The 20,942-nt window shown below is 41.2% G+C and overlaps 1 protein-coding gene and 1 long non-coding RNA gene across 2 annotated transcripts in view; one reads left to right on the forward strand and one right to left on the reverse strand.

Moving 5' to 3' along the window:
- Window positions 1-7,947: 7,947 nt before the first annotated feature.
- The window catches only part of LOC124794786, a 246,117-nt gene continuing 233,122 nt past the window's right edge, over window positions 7,948-20,942 (forward strand). Inside the window, exon 1 of the mRNA XM_047258433.1 lies at window positions 7,948-8,308. Within this exon, the coding sequence (XP_047114389.1) occupies window positions 8,163-8,308 (146 nt within the window). The 5' untranslated portion in view covers window positions 7,948-8,162. The remainder of the gene's footprint in view (window positions 8,309-20,942) is intronic.
- The window catches only part of LOC124794787, a 68,508-nt gene continuing 61,176 nt past the window's right edge, over window positions 13,611-20,942 (reverse strand). The window contains exon 3 of the long non-coding RNA XR_007016610.1: window positions 13,611-13,967. This is a non-coding gene — a long non-coding RNA (uncharacterized LOC124794787). The remainder of the gene's footprint in view (window positions 13,968-20,942) is intronic.

Genomic DNA, 20,942 nt, shown 5'->3' on the forward strand with positions numbered 1-20,942 from the left:
ACTCAAGCTGTACCACGTGACTTGGTTGCATCGCTCACATGTGAAGGGACAGTAATAGTAGCAACGAGATACATCTGGGAGGCTGTTTTCAATACATAGGGACAGCTGATGGCAGAAATGGTGAGAAGCTGAGAGGCCCTCAAAACCCACTTGAGAGGTCCTCATGTATTCTTTTTTTTTAATAAAGAGGTTATTGTTGTTTCCAGAATGAATTTTTCACTCTGAGCGAAGTTAGCAGGTTGTGAGTAACTCAGTTTGCAGAACACTTCCCCCTGAAAGGCAAAGGTCCTTGGCTCAAGTCCCAGTCTGACACACAGTTTTAATCTGTCAGGAAGTGTTATTACTGTTCCTGTCGAAATCCTACTGGTGATTGATTTTAGGACAAGTGTGGGAGATTGTTTAAAAATTGGATGTTGGTGTAATTTAGCAGTCTCTCTACTTGCATTTTTTTTAATTTCCCGCATCATTTACAAGTCTACGCTAGAGGCACACTTCTCTAAGGCAGCTTCATAGTAATATCATAGTGTGGAGGCTACTTTTTGTGTCAAATTATAGTAAATACAGTGTGAAATATTTTCATTACTATGAGAACAGGTGCTTAAGTTTTCTTAATGCTATAATTGGACTTTACCACTGTGCTAGTGTGATTTCTGCTAGATACATGCTATGTTACTTTAATTTCACACAACCACTGTAATTTCGAAGTATGTAGACACCCATAAAATCGTTTTTGGGCCATAAATTATAGAATTTCAGCCAATAACGTAATGCTCGCCATTTTCACGCACCCTCTTTAAAGTCGAAGTGTCTGGAAAGCCATGTCAGTTTTGGGTCATAAATTATAGTAATTAAGATAATTCATTCTGAGCTACCACTTATACATCACCCAACTGGCCTAGAGGACTGGGGGATAGGTGATGAGGGATGGGAGATGGGAACATCAGGGGGAAAGGCGAACATTTTTTGGCTTATAAATTGTGGCCATTAAGATAAGGCTAACTTGCTTTACTTTTTTGTGTCTGAAAACCAATCATAGTCTTTCAGCCAATATTGGGCAACATCCAGGGCTACAGAATTTGCTACAGAATTTGCAATGGGAAACCTGGAATAAGGGTCATGAAAGAACGTCCCCAATTTGGAACTGGGTTTATAGTCAATGTGAAAATAATAGATTGAATTATCGATTTTCAAGCCATCTCCCCTAGAATTGCAACTTTGAGTTTAAAAGCACCCAACAAAATTTATACCATCATTAACGCCCATGCCCCTACTAATGAAAAGGATTTTTGTAACAAAAACTAGGAAAGATGTGGAAAAGTTTTGGGATCTCCTTGACCAAACAATAAACCAAGTAAATGTTAACAATGCCAAGATTCTGTTAGGGGACTTCAATGCCCAACTTCTAAGAGAAAAGAAATACCGCGATATGAATGGGGAATGGGCTCCACATAAACAAACAAATAATAATGGTCAAAGACTTGCTGAAATCTTTAGGGAACACACACTGATCTCAAAGTCCACATACTTCAAAAGAAGGCCAAACGAACTCAAAACTTGGAAACATCCTGATTGGAGAAAAGGAGAATGGCAGCTGAATCATGTATTTATGGACAAATTCTTCCACAGAGAAATCTACAATGTTAAAGTATTAAGTAGATAAAGGTTCAAATCATTACACTGTCAAAATCAAAATTAAGCTCACACCACTAAAAAAGAAACCAAAATGCAATAAACGAAAGAGGAACTTCGATCCCACCAGTTAATTAGAAACGATAAATATAGAGAAGTCACATAAAATGTAAAACTGACAGATAATTTAGAAGAACTGGTTCAAATTCTCAAGCAACAAGCATTAAATTTAGCTCCATTGAACCCATGTAAAAGACATGTCTGGTGGAACTCAGAATGTGACAAAATTCATGAAGAAAGACATCATGCATGGATAACGTTTCAAACACACAAAACAGAAGAAAATGCAACCAAGCTCAAGAATATCAGGAAAAATTTTCAGGCAAACCAAGGGTCAATCACAGAAAGATCTAATCGACTCAATAGAAGAAAATTACCATAAAACCAATTCCAGAGACTTTTACAAAATGTTTGGAAGACAATTACACAAATTTGCCCCTCCCACGTTAATGCTGAAAAGGGAAGACGGAAAATGGCACATAATGACAAGGAAAATGCCGAAATCATGGTGAAAGCGTTTAGTAAACTTTTGAATTGTGAAGGACTCCAGGAACTTTTAGTAATTAATACAGACACACCCATCAAGACTCCACCTGATTACATAAATCCCCAACAATCCAAGAGGTGGAAATAGCACTCAGAGAGATGAAAAATTATAAGTCATGTGGAGAAGACCACGTTTTTGCAGACATGTTGAAATATGCCAGTGATATAGTTTGAACATCCTCACACATAGCCCTAACAAAAATCTGGATAACAGAAAAGTTTCCCAAACATTAGACCACAGCCATAATCCACCCACTCCACAAAAAAGGAGATAAAAGCAACCCAGTTACAAAGGTATCTCTCTCTTAGACTGCACAAGAGGGTCAAAGAGCAACTAGAGGAAGAATTAGGTGAATACCAAGGAGGCTTCAGACCTTGGAGAAACTGTGCAGAACAGATCATCACTTTAAAATTAGCCATAGCATATTACAAGAAACGAAATAAACCTCTTGTAATAACATTCGTGGACTTTAAAAAAGCATATGACTGTATCTATAGACCTTCATTGTTAAAAATCTTCAGAAATTTCGGGCTCCATACAAAATTAATCAAATTGATAGAACTCACCCTAACCAACACTGTGTCAAAAGTCACGTTCAGGGGGAACTCTCTGAGCCATTCATCATAAAAACAGGTTTAAGAGAAGGAGATTGCTCCCCTATTGTTCAATTGTGCTTTAGAATACATCATTTGGATTCGCCTCCTGGATGAGGCTGTGGCATTACCAGTGCCGCCCAGGTGGCACCTCTGCAGATCTGACTGGACACTTTTCAGCCATTTGGCTGTTTTGGAACACCATGCCAGCATCCACGAATGGGTCGACCATGTTACAGCTGTGATCTCCCATGGTGCTGAATTGTCGATCCCACGGTCCTCAGGTCATCCCAAGAAGCGTCCTGTCCCTTGGTGGACCACTGAGTGCCGCTCAGCCATCTGAGCCCGCCGTGCAGCTCTGCGCCGCTTCAAGTGCCGTCCCTCAGCTGACAATCTTGCAGCCTTTCAGGTGGCAAGGGCCAAGGCGCGGCGAGTGATTAAAGAGAACAAACGATGGTCATGGCAATCATTCTTGAACTCCATCTCCCGCTCCACTAGTTCTACGAAAGTATGGGAAGCCATCAGCAGGATTTCCTGGAAACGCAGCCAACTACCTGTCACGGCACTGCTGCATCAGGGATGTCTCCTCACGGCACCGAGTGACATTGCCCAGACACTGGTCATGCATTTTGCGGAATCTTCCGCCACTATTAACTGTGATCCAGATTTCTGCCGCTAACGCACTGCCATCGAGAGGGGTCACTTGGACTTCCGGTCTCCAAATTCTGAACCCTACAACTGCCCCTTCACAATGTGGGAACTGGATTCGGCGCTGTCTGTGACTCATGATACTGCGCCCAGTCATGATCAAATCCGGTACAGCATGCTGCAGCACTTGTTGCTGCCATCCAAGGAAGTTCTCCTAAATTGCTTTAATATGATATGGTTATCCGGCACGTTCCCTGACTCGTGGAGGGAGGCGATTTTGATTCCTCTCCTCAAACCGGGGAAGGGCCGAACGCATCCCAGTAGTTATCGGAGTATTGCTTTGACGAGCTGTGTCGGAAAGACGTTGGAACGCATGGTCAACCGTCTCCTGGTTTGGCTGCTCGAGACCAGGCAGCTCCTTAGCCACTCTCAGTGTGGCTTTCGGAGATGTCGTCCAACTATAGACAACTTGATCCTGCTTGAGGTGGCCATCCAGCACGACTTCCTACATAACCAGCATTGTCTAGGCGTATTCTTTGACATTAATAAGGCGGATGACACTACTTGGCGCCGCCTTATCCTCAATCAACTCCATCAGTGGGGCTTTCGTGGCCATATCCTCATCTTCATTCGGTCCTTTCTTTCCCACCGCCTCTTTTGATATCGGGTTGGTAATGTGCTATCTGATTTGTACATCCAGGAGAATGGTGTTCCTCAGGGAAGCGTTTTAAGTGTCACCCTCTTTGCCGTCGCCATTAACAGTATCACGTCCACTATCCGGAGTCCTGCCCAGTGCCCCTTGTTTGTGGACGATTTTGTTGTTTTCTGTTCTTCCTCCGGTCTTGTCACTGCTAGTCGGCAGTTGCAGATTACGATAAAGCAATTAGAGCCATGGACTGCGAAGACGGGTTTTACCTTTTCTGCAGACAAACGTGTGTGTTCATTTTAATCGTTCTCGACGTCTTTTTACCTCCCCTGAATTGCGTCTGAGGGACACCATTCTTCCTTTTAGAGACACTGTGAGGTTCCTGGGCCTCACTTTTGATTCCAAGTTGTCATGGTTGCCGCACCTTAAAGACCTCAAGGTGCGGGCCCTGAAGGCACTGAATATTTTGAAGTGTCTGAGCCATCGGTCCTGGTTAGCAGATTGGGCGTGTCTGCTGCAGTTTTATAGGGCTTTCGTCCGGTCGCGTCTTGACTATGTATGCACCGTGTATGGGTCAGCAAGGCCTTCGTATCTGAAGATTCTTGACGCAGTACACCATGAGGGTATCAGGCTGGCCACTGGTGCCTTCCGTACCAGTCCCATCCCCAGCCTGTGTGCTGAGGCAGGGGAACCGCAGCTCGCCATCTGGTGGAAACTCCTCATGGTGTGACGGGTGTGTCAATTCCTTGCGTGTCCTACCTCCCCTGCATACCCTACTGTTGCCCAACCGCCTATGGAACATCTCTTTTACAGTCATCCCAGGGCAACGAGACCACTTGGGATTTGTGCCAAGCATTTGCTTGAGTCCCTTGGTGTGGAGTGTGTGGCACCCCAATTCCAGGGTTTTACCCGCCTGCCTCCCTGGTTGCTCCAGAGGCCCAGCGTCCTTTTAGACTTGTCAGAGTACCGGAGGAGCTGCACTCCTGCGTTTGTTTTTACCTCCTTATTTTACGATGTTTTAAACCAGCACCCCGACCATGTACCAGTATTTACGGATGGCTCTAAACAGGGGGACTCTGTTGGTTGTGCTGTTGTTTTCCCTGATCGAGTCGTCAAGTTACAGATTACTGCGGCATTTACCATATTTGATGCTGAATTGTTTGCGATATTGCAGGCATTGGAGTAGATGAGATGTGTTCCCAGTCTTAAGTTTCTCTTCTGTTCTGACTCCCTGAGTGCCCTTCATACCATGCAATACTTGTACCCAGCGGATACGGTCGTCCAGAACATCCATGATGCCCTACTCCACCTGCAACGGCAGGGGAAGGAGCTTTCTTTCTGCTGGGTGCCGGGGCATGTGGGCATTAGGGGAAACGAACTGGCGGATGTGGCTGCCAAAGATGCATGTTCCCTCCCTCACATTATTGAATGTGCCGTCCCCCTCCATACTGTTACCTCCCTTTTGCGTTTTCGTGTTATGCGTCAATGGGAAGAGGCGTGGCTGGCAGTCGGTGAAAATAAACTGCGTCTGGCCAAGGCCACCACACGGCCTTAGCGTACGTCCTATCAGTCATGCAAGTGGGATGAGGTTCTCCTCACTCGCCTCCGCATCGGGCACAGTCCCTTAACGCATGGTTTTTTACTCCGGCGGGCGGACCCCCACAATCTGCAGTGCTTGTGGCGTCCAGATTACTGTCCGCCACATTTTACTTGACTGTCCTTTATTCTCTGACCAGAGGGCGGTGGTTTCCTTGCCACCGGATTTGCCCTCTATTTTGCAAGACGACGCAACGACTGTGGCTAAGGTCTTACGGTTTTGTGTCCTGTCCAATTAGTTGCCTCGAATTTTAGGGAGAGGATTCTAATGTGCTGCTGGGTGACTGGCTCACCCAGGTTTTAGGTAAGAGATCCGCCAGTTACGATTACCTACTTGTTTCACTTCGAATTCTGTTCTCTTTTCATTGTGTTTCCTTTCCTTTATTAGTGTGTTTCTTCTCCTCTTGTTTTGCCTCTGTATGTGAGGATTTGGAACTGCATCAGGTCTATGTCTTTTAGCCGTTCTCCTTGTTCACTGTCCGTCTTCGTCCCTTCACTGCATGTGTTCCTGTTTCTATGCGTTTGGGCGCTGATGCCCATGCTGTTTAGCGCCTGAAAACCTCAAACCACACACACACACACACACACACACACACACACACACACAATACATCATGAGGGAATGGTACAATATTAACCCGAAGAACATCCAAATTGGAAGACCCAAAGACAAAATAAGTTTAAGTTGTCTAGAATTTGCTGATGACCTTTCTCACTTGTCCAACAGTATTCAGGAAACCAAACAACAAATTATCTCACTGCAGGAAATTGCACAGAAAATTGGTCTTGGAATATCCCTTGAAAAACAGTTATCATGTTAGCTGACCCACCACTCATAACCAAAATTGCCATTGGAAACCAAGAAATCAAAACTGTAGAACTGTAGATAAATTTCAATATTTCTCCCAAGAAATCATAACATATAACCTCAATGAAAAGCTAACATGGCATAACAGAATAAACAAATTGACTAGAGCAGAATATATAACCAAGAATATCTAAAACAAAAAGAGCCTGTCAATAGGAAAAAAAATTAAAACACTACAAAACAGTCACTCAACCAGAAATAACATACAAAAGTGGAACCATCTTCAAACAACTAACACTGCACAAATAGACAAAATACTCAAAATAGGGAGAAGAATCATCAGAACGTGGATCAACAAATAGTACCAGGAATATGGACACTGGAGAGTTGCTACAAATGAAACAGTCTACAAGGAAATAGACCCGGTAATGAGTACAATCAGGAAGAAACTCATTTCATTTTTCGGACATCTAATCAGAACACCAGAGAACAGGATCATCAGGAGAATAATAGAAAAAATTGTGGAATAGTATGTAAAACATTTAGTGGATTACAGAAATCTGAGATGATATGGATGAGCTATAGATTACATTGGAAGACCTAAAAAACAAAACTGACAAAACCAGGAAACTCACATACAAACAAACCAGACTGCAAACGATAATAAAAAAAATGGTTCAAATGGCTCTGAGCACTATGCGACTTAACTTCTGAGGTCATCAGTCGCCAAGAACTTAGAACTAATTAAACCTAACTAACCTAAGGACATCACACACATCCATGCCCGAGGCAGGATTCGAACCTGCGACCGTAACGGTCACGCGGTTCCAGACTTTAGCGCCTGTAACCGCACGGCCACACCGGCCGGCAAAACGATGATCAACAAACAGCCAATAGGAAGGGTGAAGAAAGAAGGATAAGATCCGAGAGAATGAAGAAGTACTGGGCTGACAGAAGACTGGAAAATTCTTTGTACAAAGTTAGCTAGAGTGGTCCAATGAAGGCCATACAATGTAAACAAATAAATATATAACGTCGGTACAACCAGACTGCAAACGATAATCAACAAACAGCCAATAGGAGGGTGAAGAAAGAAGGATAAGATCCGAGAGAATGAAGAAGTACTGGGCCGACAGAAAACTGGAAAAATCTTTGTATAAAGTTAGCTAGAGTGGTCCAATGAAGAGCATACAATGTAAACAAACAAATATATAACGTCGGTACAAATCGGGATATTAAAATGTTGTAATTAACATTCTGAAAGAAACAAAGCCAGAAGATCGACACCATTTTGCAGTATATCTAATATCTCCAACGTTATTTATCTCCATCTCCCAGTGTGGCAGACCTGTGACAGATAAATTGTGCTATATCTTTTCATTCGTGTTTTTGGTCCAACTTTGTGTTATATCTTTCTATATTCATTGAGTCAGCTGATAATGAAACCTATCTTTGAAAAGTGTTGTAATGTCAACATTAGGAGAATCCCGTATGGAATAAGATAATGCAACTAGTATGAGAGAGAAGATGGGCGTGTATCATCCTCATTATGTGTACAGTGTTGTAAATACTACAAAATATTCGTGATAACAATTTTCTGTATATAGTGATTTGAAATGGTTCTGTGATGTTGGAATGGTTATATATAACGAAGTTTCGCTCAACATGGAAAACAACAACAAGGAATCTTTCAAGTTATTGGACGTGACATCCTCCGGGAGTGCTTCAGAGTCCGTAGTACCAGAAGTAGTATTAAATCCAAGGAAGAAGAAACTGAGAAGGTGCGATAGTCTCACAACAGTTGAGTAACTTAAAGTTAGGATGTTATCCGTTGTCTAGATATTTTTACAATGGAAGCAGTATCTTTATACTGTTATTTTCTTGTGGTTATTAAAGTTCATGCCCAGAACATTAATTTATGCTGCATGCGTGAAAATTACATTGACCCAATCAAGTACAGATAGATGAAGAAATAATGCTATAGCTATGTATTCAGCTTCCAAGTAGCATCTCAGTCGAGTTCTTATACATCCAGTACCTCAATTTCCCAAATAATATTAGAAAGAACATCAACTGTTTGGCGATACTGTAGTGTTTACTGCACTTAAGCGCCCATACTAAGATTATTACGGTAATAGATTGTGCAGTTTTGTTTCCCTTATAACTGTGCAATGTGAGAGCCTGTTTTACTCTCTAACTTTCGTAGTTTTAACCTTCTGCGTTTGTTTTGTGTTTCCATAAAGCTGTTCAGGTTTTATAATTTACGTAGTGGTTGTCGAGATCCATTTTGAGAAGAAAACAATTTACTGATCAGCTCTTTATCATATCTATGGTCCGTATGTGATTTGTTTACTCCGTATTTAGGCGAGCAAGTTTTGGGCTTATTTAAATTCACCATCTCTTGTCATGAATGATAATACTCTTGACTGAAGAATTACTATAGTACGGATATTAATTACACAAGTCTGTCAGAGTGTAGAGCAGCTGTTTCGCAACTAAAACACTATCCAGTAGATTTGATATCCTTGCAGCTTTTTTTTTTTTTTTTTTTTTATTTCTGCTGCTTTGCTATCTTCAGTTCCTTTCTTATTTCTGAAAGGCCTAATTACGAATTAAAATTTGGGCTAAACATTCTATTTTCTTTATTTATCGCACACTGACTCTTTTTTGTGAATATTTTAAATAACCAAAGTTAGAGGGCATGGGAGAAAATAGGGCGACTTCTTGCAGAAATGCAGTTTGGTAACAAAGAGAGAAACTGCTGGTAGTATGCGTTTAATTCATGAAAATTTACTTTCAGCTTGGAAATGCTCTTATACTGATTTACCATGTTCTGTATATTTAAATGAAACACAGCCTATTAAACACATATTTCTGTACCTTTTTGGTCCCCTTTCAGGAAACAGGCAAGTAACAACATAATTCATGCAGTTTATAAAAAACTATTGATGTCTTACATTACACCCGTACTTCTCTCCTTCTCTGTGCTATTTGTATAATATATTTTTTATGACTGACGGCCAGTTTTCGTGTTTCCCGCACATTACATCTGCTAATACTATGATTGTGATTCTGGCTCAACAAATATGTAGAGGCCATGCAAATGTTCTTGCAGTATTTTCTGAAGTGTGGAGGATTTTAAAAACAGCACTGAATGTAATGCTGCTGTACTGCTTTTTAACTTCTCACTGAGATGAATTTTAATAATAGCACTGACAGCATTATAGAAGCATGAGATTCCACCCATCTATTTTGACCCATGGTGTATCAATATGGTGGAAACAGCTGTACAAATTTGACAACAGTGACATAGCTACATACAGTCACCAACAAATGCGAACAAAAATAAAAATGACACAATAACGTCTCACTCCAAAACTAAAATGAAACTAACAGGACAACCACAGAAAATTGAGGATTTACGATGGGGACAAGCTAAATCTATAACAATAAAAAAACATCACACCATCCCAAAACAAATAATATCAAAACCAATTTAAATTACAACGTTCTGCTACACCAAATCAGACATTTCCCTTGAGCTATATAGCTCAATCGCAGCTATTGATACCAACATCCATAACCCCAAAAAGTGGGATTGAACATTCCCTTGACCCATATAGCTCAACTGCAGATATTGATACCAAGAAACCAACACCTACAACTCTGAAAAGTGGAACCAAAATCCGAACGATTCAAAAAGCCAAATACCCAATATCCACTATGTCAATTAAAACACAACTCACCTACCATAAATATACAACCCACAAATTACCACTATTACTGTAGAATAAAAACAAAATTACTTACCAACAAAAACCTCCGGCAATGCCACCTATGTTTTCCATCTACTCACTGGTTGACATCGTTATATAGACATGTCCCTGGTCCGAGACACCAGAACTCTTGTCAACCTCATGTTGTTGCCACAAATGTGACAACTACCATATTCAGAAAAGGGACTAAACATCTTCAGAAACTTTACGTCTGACATCATATAATCACCCATCTCAGGGCATAATGATACACTAGTGAACTTCACTGACGTATTCATACATAACGAAAAAGCAATAAAAAATTAGACTTCTTTCCACACAAGAAACACCAAACTAATCTGACCTAACAAAAATGCCAAACACAGAAAAAAATGTTAATAACTCACTGAGAACACTTCCGCAACCCACTTTACTGCACCAACTACGTAAACTACAAACCATATTCGACCAATGACAACCAAAACTCAAATGAACCCAATACCACATGTTAAACTCGGCACACCCACCACCAGAGGGCACTATACAATACAACATGACATCTACACACACAACCAGCCCAGAAACTCCACACTGTAGTGACATCACACACCCAAACACCGTTACATCATGGGTCAAAGCAGACAGGTGAAATCGGATGCTTCCATCTCAGAATGCTCATGAACTTCACTGTTGTACACATAACTAACAAAAAAGCAATAAAAAAATAGGCTTCTTTCTGTACAATGAACACCAAAATGCAGAATGTTGTTCAGTTCCTCACTGAGTTTTTTTATACATTGTGCAATAGTCACCAACTGGATAAGACCATGCTGTTGTTGAGACACTGCTCTCACGTTTTGAAGTACAGCACATGTTCAGTCCTGCATATGGATAATGAAAAGATTCCCCCCCCCCCCCCCCCCACACACACACACACACACCAAACTATATTTTTGAGCTGGTTAGGAAAATGAGGTAGTGAAATACTGGACTTACCAGTACCTTGTGTCTGCTTTGACCCACACGCATCAAAACTGTTGCCGTAAATCACTTACTGAAGTCCATAATGTGTGAAATAACCCTACATGCTGTAACAGTTATTGTAATTACTTTCATAAATGTGACATTGTTGGCTTTGCCAACTCATAACCAAACTGTTATCCACCAGCCAAAAGTAGGTTTTGGACCATGCTACAGATCAGTTTCTGTTTTCGGTCCAGTGTGGCTCTAGGTGTTCCCTCCACTGTCCACTCCCACTAGAAAAAAGTAAGATTGGGTTTAATGCCCTGTCGACATTGACGTCATTAGAGACAGCACAAGCTCGGATTGCGTCTAGGATGGGGAAGGAAATAGGCCATGCCCTTTCAAAGGAACCATCCCGGCATTTGCCCAGAGTGATTTAACAAATTTACAGAAAACCTAAATCTGGATGGCTGGACACAGGTTTGAACTGATCCTTCCAAATGTGAGTCATGTGTGCTCCCACTAGAAGCATCCTGTGACATTCCATTTTCAGTCCGGTGCACCTGGCGTTCTGTCTGGGTTCGTTCTTTGCACCTTATGTCCTCTGCCTCAGGATAAAGGAGTTATGATAGCTGTCTTAGCACAGTTTTATTGCTAATCTACATGAACTATGTTTTTATCCAGCTGCTGTACACCTTGTATGTGCTAACTGCATAATTTACAATACCTGTTGTACATTGGCCAAACAGCTGGGGCATCACTGTACCTGTCACCCTGGCCCAAATAATTACAGGCTTAACCAAACAATTACTGTTTTTTGCCTTGTCTCACAAATTTTGTTATTGTTACTGCAAATCCTAGGGTTTCGGGTCATAAGCCCATTTTCAAGTACATTACTGATTCCAAAATGATAATACAAAGATAAACACAATAATAAGGCAAAGATAGTCATCTCAACTTTTAATATAAAATTACTTCAGTGACCATGGAATTACAACAATTACATTAACACGGTCATTGAAGTAATTTTACATTAAACCGAGGACCGATATATTAAGAAGTTGAGATCTATGCTTTATTATCATGTTTATCTTTGTATTATCATTTTGGAATCTGTGGTGTATTTGAAAATGGACTTGTAACCCGAAACCTAGGTTGTACAGTAACAATAATAAAATTTGTGAAGCAAGGCAAAGAAACAGTGATTGTTTAGTTAATTTACATTGTTTCACCAAGGACCCACAGTTGGTTCAATTAAAAACTTACAGGTTTATGGAGACTCACCAGTGCAAGTTACGAAAGACAAACTACTTCTGATTTTCTGCTAGTTAAACAGCTTTACCACTGACAGTTTACAAAGTGCAGATGGCCAATTACCAAGCTGTTGAGGCATTTTGTTGTGGGCATTCACATGTTCTGAGGCTAGAAATGGCCGGCATTTCTGAGATTGTAGCAGCTACACACACAAGTAGTTGGGTACCAAGCCTTCAGTCCTTTTTCTGTATATGATTCCCTTCTTTCTGAAGAACTAGTTCTTTATTGGCACATTCAACAAAGCTCATTATGGTGCAGGGCTTGAGAATGTTCTGGATAGAGAGAGAGAGAGAGTTTCATAGCATTTTTTTTTCTTCTAACCATAAGGCTTTAGTGCTTTTCTATGCTTCATTATCATCTTCATTTCCCATCTATCCAACATCTGGTTGGGTTATCATATGTTATTCTTTGTTTGAAGCTTTTTATCTATAAATATGCCATGAATTTTGGAGATCTAAGAAAGTTTGTGCAGTTTTTGAGGGAAATAAGATGGGAGTTGGGGGAACAAACACAACCAACAAGCTCTTGTCTGAGTTTAACAAAGCTCAAAGGCAGTAGACACAGCTAAAACATTTCTGCTAGTTGGGGAGATAATGTTTGTGCACAATACATGGCAAGAAAACTACACAATCACTTTGAAAAGGACTAATTTGACATGAGAAAATCAGGCTTTGATGAGGCCCTGAACATTTTTTAGCTGTGATGATGACCTACATAAATTCAACCCTAGAACGAGGGGAAATGATTTAAGCTATGTGCCAAGCTTGTGTTCTCTGGGAAAAGGGAAAAGAGAGAGAAATATTTCCACTATGTAGGTAACACACATTTTTAACTGAATCTATACAAGCAGCAATTGATGATTGATTTGTGCACACTACCTCCTTGTCATCAATTATTTCTTGCACAATGTTTCACATTTGCAGCACAGTGTCATTACTGGTAGAAAAAAAGTGTGATTTTTAATATAACATAAAAAAGGGAGGTTAGTGGCTAAGTGTTAATAAAAGGACACAACTACTCATGTAAAATTTTTTATTTATTCACAGGTGATCATATGAGTTAAAGAAGATATTGTGTGAAGCAAATTGCTTGCCATAACTGTAACCATAAATTTTGACATCTCTTGACAAACCAGATTTCTTCCAGCAAAAATCTGACTGAAAAGTCAGCATCAAATGCTACTGAAATACCACTTCATTAACATCACATAAGAAGCTGTCCAGAAATTTGTTTTGTAGGTGACATTACATTCCAATTTTATCCTGATTCCTTTCCTTCAGGTTCTTTCTTTTCCAGCCAGTTTTCCATCGATCACAAGAGAGAACTAATTCTGTGATGAAAGTGTTTTTCAACGTTAACTTGATATATTCTTCACCTTGTAACTGGCAAGTTTATTCGGACATTAACTCTGGAAATTGGGAGAAAGTCATACATAATTTAGGAAGCTATTTGATTTTATCACAATGAAAAAAGACTGCTTTGAACTTTTACAGAAACATTAGTTTACAGACATATTGTGTCAGTTAAGAGTGTAGCTACGTATGAGTGCAATCCTATTTTACCAACAATTGTAGGCTTAATGGTTAGTAGCGTGTTATATATACTGCTGAAATATAAAGTAGCACAATACTGCAAAATATAGATGAATTCATGTCATGTAATAAAATAAGAATGAAAAGATTTTATGATGAATATCGCAGAATGGTATCCCAGACTACATGTATGGGAGCAGGATGCAGTTTGTGGGAGGTTTATTTTCGGGTTTTGCTTTTTCATGTTGCTTTCAGTTGTAGATCTTAGTAAAGAAGCAACTTCATTGTATGAAGAAAGTAAGATGTAGAATCATTCCTGCTTCTCTCAGGGCATTCTCGTTGGGGTAAAGAGTGACCAACAAAAGATTTCTTTTTTTCTGTTAATTGTGCTGTCCATTTCTGTTTTCTCTTCATCGCCTCTGTTCTGCTGTTGAGAGTACCAGAAACAGCTTCATATTGTCAGGTGTTAGTGAGTGACATATATATCTTTCACCAGTTTCCATTTCCATACAGTATCTTATTGTGTAGCAAGAGCTTCGATTTAAAACTGCTGCTGTTGAATTTGATATAACTGTACCAATCTAATTTGTAATTTGAATTAATTTTGATTTGTCAAGAATCCAGCACACATTATCATCCATAAAATAGATATTAACATACAAGTTGAGTTGAGAAATGCTGTACTGTGAGTGTACTTATCAACATCCACGTCTTTTCATGTGACACTTACTGCACAGGACTATGGTGATGCTCCTGGATTCTTATATACAACATTGTAGCTCATGCTGTGATTTCATCGTAAAATATGAAATTGCTAAATGTTCAAAATATGAGCAGTTCTGTTACTTACATGCTTTGTGGAACAATGTTGGCAGCAATCCCCATGGTATGTGACAGGAATGCAAAGAAATGTGTCAACAACTGGTTGTGTATACCAAATGAAAGGACACGGGAGAAAAAAAAAAAAAAGTGACATGAGTTGAGGTAGTTGTGTCGGATTCTGGGATCACTAAAACTAGATAACATGTAATTTATTTGGAAAATAGTAATTGTAGCCTTAAAAATTTGCAAGATGTTTATTGTATCAATTATCTTTAACTGGAATGAAGATTATCTTATGATATGTGTTTGCTTTGGCACCTTGCAACCAAATTATCACCTTTTAAGCTAACCAAGCCTTCTGACTACACTACAGATCATTTTTTCCCCCCTCAGCTTTCATTCCAAAGAAGGGTGGGAAAGAACAGGAAATTTGAAACAGTTGCATTGTCAATTTAAAGCAATCTTCATTGTGCATTGTAACCATGAATTGTCTGAGAAGAATATAAAATGGTTTCATTTTTAGTGCCAAACCTAGCCACTTATATTTGCTGTTAGTACGAATACCTGGATGGCTGGCACATTATAGTTTTCATTTACTAGATAAACAACTTTTTTTTTTAACCACCACTCCCCTTCATCAGGAATCTTGTAATAGCATAACTTAAAAGTGTTATATTTTTAATTTTTCTAATTAGAAAAAAAGGTTTGTCACCTATGACTACTACCTTTCTGGATATGTTAAACTCACATATTGCCAGCCTACATATCACAGGTGAAATGTCCCTTCAGGGGCTCAGCATTCGTTTGCTGAGTATGGGCTTGTCGACCTGGGTTCCTGAGCTGGGGCTGGTAAGCACCACCAGTCTCCTGTCACTGTAAGCTCTGGGCATGCTTCAATGACCAAGGAACGCGAGGATGGTAAAAATTTGTAAAAAAAAAAAAATCCCACAATCTCAAGATGTGTTGCGTGCCTATGAGATGCGTGGCTGTTGAGGTGGAACAGTCGTTAGCCGTTAGCGAGCAACCTCTGGGGAATTTGCCGCACTTTAGTTGTATAAGGCTTACCTAGGCACTTGGGGCTCTGTCTAGGTGAACTTCTAGTTCCCTAGCTCCTCAAGGGACAAAGGTGGTGGGCTGCAGGAAGGTACCAACACCCAATCAAACAAGAGCACTCATGTAGCCAGTCCTCCAGACTTGTGATTTACTTAGCTTGTGTCAGTATTGAGTAAAAGAACACATGCTGGTGGCCAGATGTGTTTCTTATAATTAAATGGAAGGAGGGGAGTTTTGAGAAAGTTTCACTAATTTACATACAAAAAGGTTTAGAGGGAATTGCTGGAACATTAAAATCTGTTAAGCACTTGCAAAATGGGACCCTGTTGGTAGAAACATCCAGTTCCCAACAAGTCAAGAACATCCAGAAAACTCTGTGCCTTGGGCAGTATGCAGTAGAAAGTGAACTGCACTACACCTTCAACTATAGCAAATGTGTTGCCACTCGCAGGGATCTGGTTGACATCCCCCAAACTGAGTGGTCCCAGGAAGGCATTGTTGATGTACAGAACATAATGAAACAGATGGATGGTGATCTCATGAAATCTGACTCATTTATACTGACTTTCGGCAGCACAGAACTTCCTGAGCGGCTGGTTTCCTCCACCTCAACATGCAGCCTTATTTCCCTAATCTGATGCACTGTTTTACCTGTCAGTGCTTTGGGCACACCACATCAGGTTGTAAGGGGGCAGCCACTTGTGGTAAATGTGGTAAGGCCACCCATGAAGGTGTTGGTTGTGCATCTCCTCCAAAGTGTGTAAATGCTGTGGCGATGATCCTGTCTGGAGTAGGGACTGCAATGTCTTCACTACATGAAGAGAAGCCACCGACATGGATGATCAACAGAGCTAACTGGGCTTTGGTCAGCCAGCTAGCTGTGTTTGAACATTGCAACAGCATCTAGGAATGGGTGGACTATATCACACAAATGATCCGTCATGCCACTGACTTATCCATCCCAAAGTCCTCAGGTGATCTTCAGAGGCGAACTGTACCCTGGCAGACAGATGAGTGCTGTTCAACCATTCGGAGCAGACTAGTAGCTCTTCAGCAATTTAAAAACTACCCTCCAGCAGACAACATTATAGCCTTTAGAGTCGTGAGAGCAAATGCCCAATTTCTGATTAAGGAGAGCAAGAAAACGTAATGGCAAATGTTTCTGGACTCTATCAACCATTCCACTTGTTCTATAAACGTATGGGAAGCCATCATGAGGATTTCTGGTAAACGAATTCATCCACCAACAGCCGCAGTGCTGACACGAGGCGATCTCCAAATGGTGCCTGGAGACTTTGCTCAGATGCTGTTGAAGATGTTTGCTCAAACTACTGCAAATGCCAGCCAGGATCCGGCATTTTGTCACCACCATGTGACTGCAGAGAGGAGAAAGTTGGACTTCCGTTCCAAGAATTCAGAAACTTGCAACTATCCTTTCTCTATGTGTGGGAGCTGGAATCAGCACTGTCCTAGACTCGTGACACTACACCGGGTCACAACCAGATCCGGTACTGCATGCTTAAACATTTGCCAGCCGCATCGAAAGATTGAATGTTTTAATCTTGTATGGCAGACAGGTAACTTCCCAAATTTGTGGAGAGAGGCAATTTTGGTACCTCTCCTCAAACCAGGAAAGGAGCACACATGCCCCAGTAACTTTCAGAGTATTGCCTTAACGAGCTGTGTAGGAAAGACCATGGAGCGAATTCTTAATCATCATCTGGTCTGGCTGTTAGAGACCATGCAACTCCTTAGCCACTCTCAGTGTGGATTCCGAAGATTTCGGTCCAGTTTTGGCAACCTGACCCTGCTAGAGGCAGCTATTCAGCAGGCTTTACTACGTAGACATCACTGCATTTGAATACTCTACAATATCAGTAAGGCATACAATACTACTTGGTGACACTGTATTCTTGCTCAACTGCATCAGCAGTGCTTTTGTAGCCACCTTCCCATTTTCATCTGGTCTATCCTGTCTGGGCACTATTTTAGCACTCGAGTTGGTGATTCGCTGTCAGATTGTTTTGAGCAGGAGAATGGTGTCCATGTGGGCAGTGTTTTAAGTGTTACCCTCTTTGGCATAGCCATCAACCGTATCACGTCCGTGGTAAGAAGTCCAGTGCAGTGCTCCTAATTCGTGGACGATTTTGCTGTTTTCTGTTCCTCCTCCACTGTTGCATCAGCAAGCTATTAGTTGCAACTTATAGTATGGAGGTTGGAGGAGTGGGCATCAAAGACAGGTTTTCAGTTTTCTGCAGATAAGTGTGTGTGTGTGTGTGTGTGTGTGTGTGTGTGTGTGTGTGTGTGTGTGTGTGTGTGTGTGTGTGTGTGTGTGTGTGTGTTCATTTAGCTAGAACTCTGAGGGCACTGAAAATCTGATCCTGGGGAGCAGACAGGGTGCGTCACTTCCAGTTTTCTAGGGCTCTCATACGTTCATGACTAGGCTAGGAGTGCGCGGTGCATGGATCGGTGAGGCATTCCTATTTGAAGATCATTGATGCTGTCCACCATGAGGAGCTCTGGCTCGTCACAGGTGCTTATAGGACCAGTCCCATACCCAGCCTCTGTGCTGAGGCTGGGGAACCACCACTTACCATCTGGCAGCAGCTACTTCTGGTGCATCAGGTGTGTAAATTTCTCGCAGCTCAGACTTCACCCACACACCATACTGTTGCTCATCCACCTCTGGAACTTTTTTTTTTCCAAATGTCTGTGAGCACAAGGCTGTTTGGGATCTGTGCGCAACTTGTGCTGGAGTTCGGCAGTGTTGAGCCAGTACGGCCCCAAATTCAGGGCGTTAACCACCTGCCACCCTAGCTACTGGAGAGGCTCAGAGTGATTTTAGATTTTGTGTGGTAAAAGAGAGATTGCACTCCTGCTTCCATTTTTAATGCGACATTTTCTGACATCTTATCTGAGCACCACAACTATTTAGTGGAAACAGGGGGGGGGGGGGGGGGGGTTCTGTTGGTTATCCTGTTGTTTTCCTGCATCGTGTCCTCGAGGTTTGACTACCTCAAGCGTTTACTGTCTTTGATGCAGAATTGTCTAATCTTGTGGGCACTGGAACAGACAAGATGTTCTTCCAGTGCTAAATTTCTTGTCTGTTCCCATTCTCTCAGTGCCCTTCACTCATTGAAATGTTTGTACCCAGCAGATAATGTAGTCCAGACCATCCAGGATATCCTCCTCCAACTATGACGACTGTGGAAGAAGGTGGCTTTCTGCTGGGTACCAGGGCTTATCAGCATCGCTGGGAACAAAAGGACAGATCTAATAGCCAAGGAAGCATGTCTCGATCTACAGGTATTTCATTGTGCCACCCCCCCCCCCCCCCCTGCATGCTATCACCTTGCTGTTGAGCCCAAGAGTCCAGCATCATTGGGAGGATGAGTGGCTGGAAGTGGCCAGCAGTAAGCTCCGTTTAGTAAAGCCCAAAATGCGGGTGTGGTGTACTTCCTTCCAGCCACGTAGATGGGACAAGTTTCTCCTCACTCATATTCGCACAGACCACAGCTATAGGACATGTGGTTTCTTGCTCCATAGAGAGGACCCTCCAATCTGTAGTGCTTGTGGCATACAGATCACTGTGCACCATGTTTTATTGGACTGCAATTTATTTTCTCAGCAGTGGGCCACAGCTGATTTGCTGACGGATCTGCCATCTCTTTTAGGTAATAATCAAACGAATGTGGTTAGAGTTTTAAAGTTTTGTGAATTGTCTGATGTTTTTACCAAGGTTTTAGGAAGAGGGTTTTAATTCATTCACAGAATGACTGGCTTGTAAGGGGCCAGCCAGTGACAATATCCTGTGGTGTTTGTTTAGCTCCTTTCTCATTTCACTAATGTTTTAGTCTCTTGTATAACATCTTTAGTCTTTTCCCACTATCTGTGTGTAGTCACATTTTGGTAATTTTGTGCACATTTGTTTCTTTTGATGTGTGGTAGGGCATTGATAACCTCAATGTTGAGCACCTGTAAGCATGCGCGCGCTCTCTCTCTCTCTCTCTCTCTCTCTCTCTCTCTCACACACACACACACACACACACACACACACACACACACACACACACACACATGGAGTGCATACTGCCTATCACTGTTCCTGTTCTAAACTTTAGTCATAAACCACGTTAGGCTCATCTTTGTTAAAAGAATATTGGAATTTATATCCTCTTTGGATTGTAGAAGTAATACTTAAATGCTCGCAATAATCTCTCTTCATACTGACATTACTAGGCTATATCAGACAGACATGACTTTTGTTAGAGTTTAGTTTTGTAGAAGTTGTCTTCCAAGGCTTTGACAGCTTTTGTTGTGCAAATTGGATCTTCTTTGTTTTTTCCCAGATCAAAATCATTATTCTTCTTCCAAACATTTGCATGAGGGTCTTCCTGGCTATTCTTAACTAGACCGTGTTTACAAACTGTCGTTAAAAAAGTCTCTTAGGACCATGGCAAATTTATGACACAACTTGACTAAAAGAATTGACCAGTTGATAGGACAGATTCTGAGGCCTCAAGGAATCATCAATTTGGTGTGGAGGGAAGTGTGTAAGCAGCGCCAAATGGTGTAGACTACAGTAGTTATTCAGAGATGGAGGGGCTTGCACAGGTAGGCTAGTGTGGAGGAGAGCCGCATCAAACCAGTCTTCGGGCTGAATACTGCAACAGCAACATCAGCAGATATAAAAACATTAATTCTGCTTTACAGAGAACAGCATAAATCTCAAAATAGAATGGTGCTGTAGAATAAAAAATAAATAACTAAAACTAATTTCAAAACAAATATTGAAGACTGTCAAAAATAGTTCAAAACCATTTCTTACCGTGTTAATGAATACATAAATACAATGTAGTTTGCATTATTTTCTCCATTATGGTTTAAGGACACTGTGACTGATGGTTGTTATGGGGAAGGAATTTGAAGCAGCCAGCCACTGTTGTCACAGTTACTTTTTTTTCAAATTTCTGTTA

Source organism: Schistocerca piceifrons, chromosome 4 (genome assembly GCF_021461385.2).
Source record: "Schistocerca piceifrons isolate TAMUIC-IGC-003096 chromosome 4, iqSchPice1.1, whole genome shotgun sequence".
NCBI lineage: Eukaryota > Metazoa > Arthropoda > Insecta > Orthoptera > Acrididae > Schistocerca > Schistocerca piceifrons.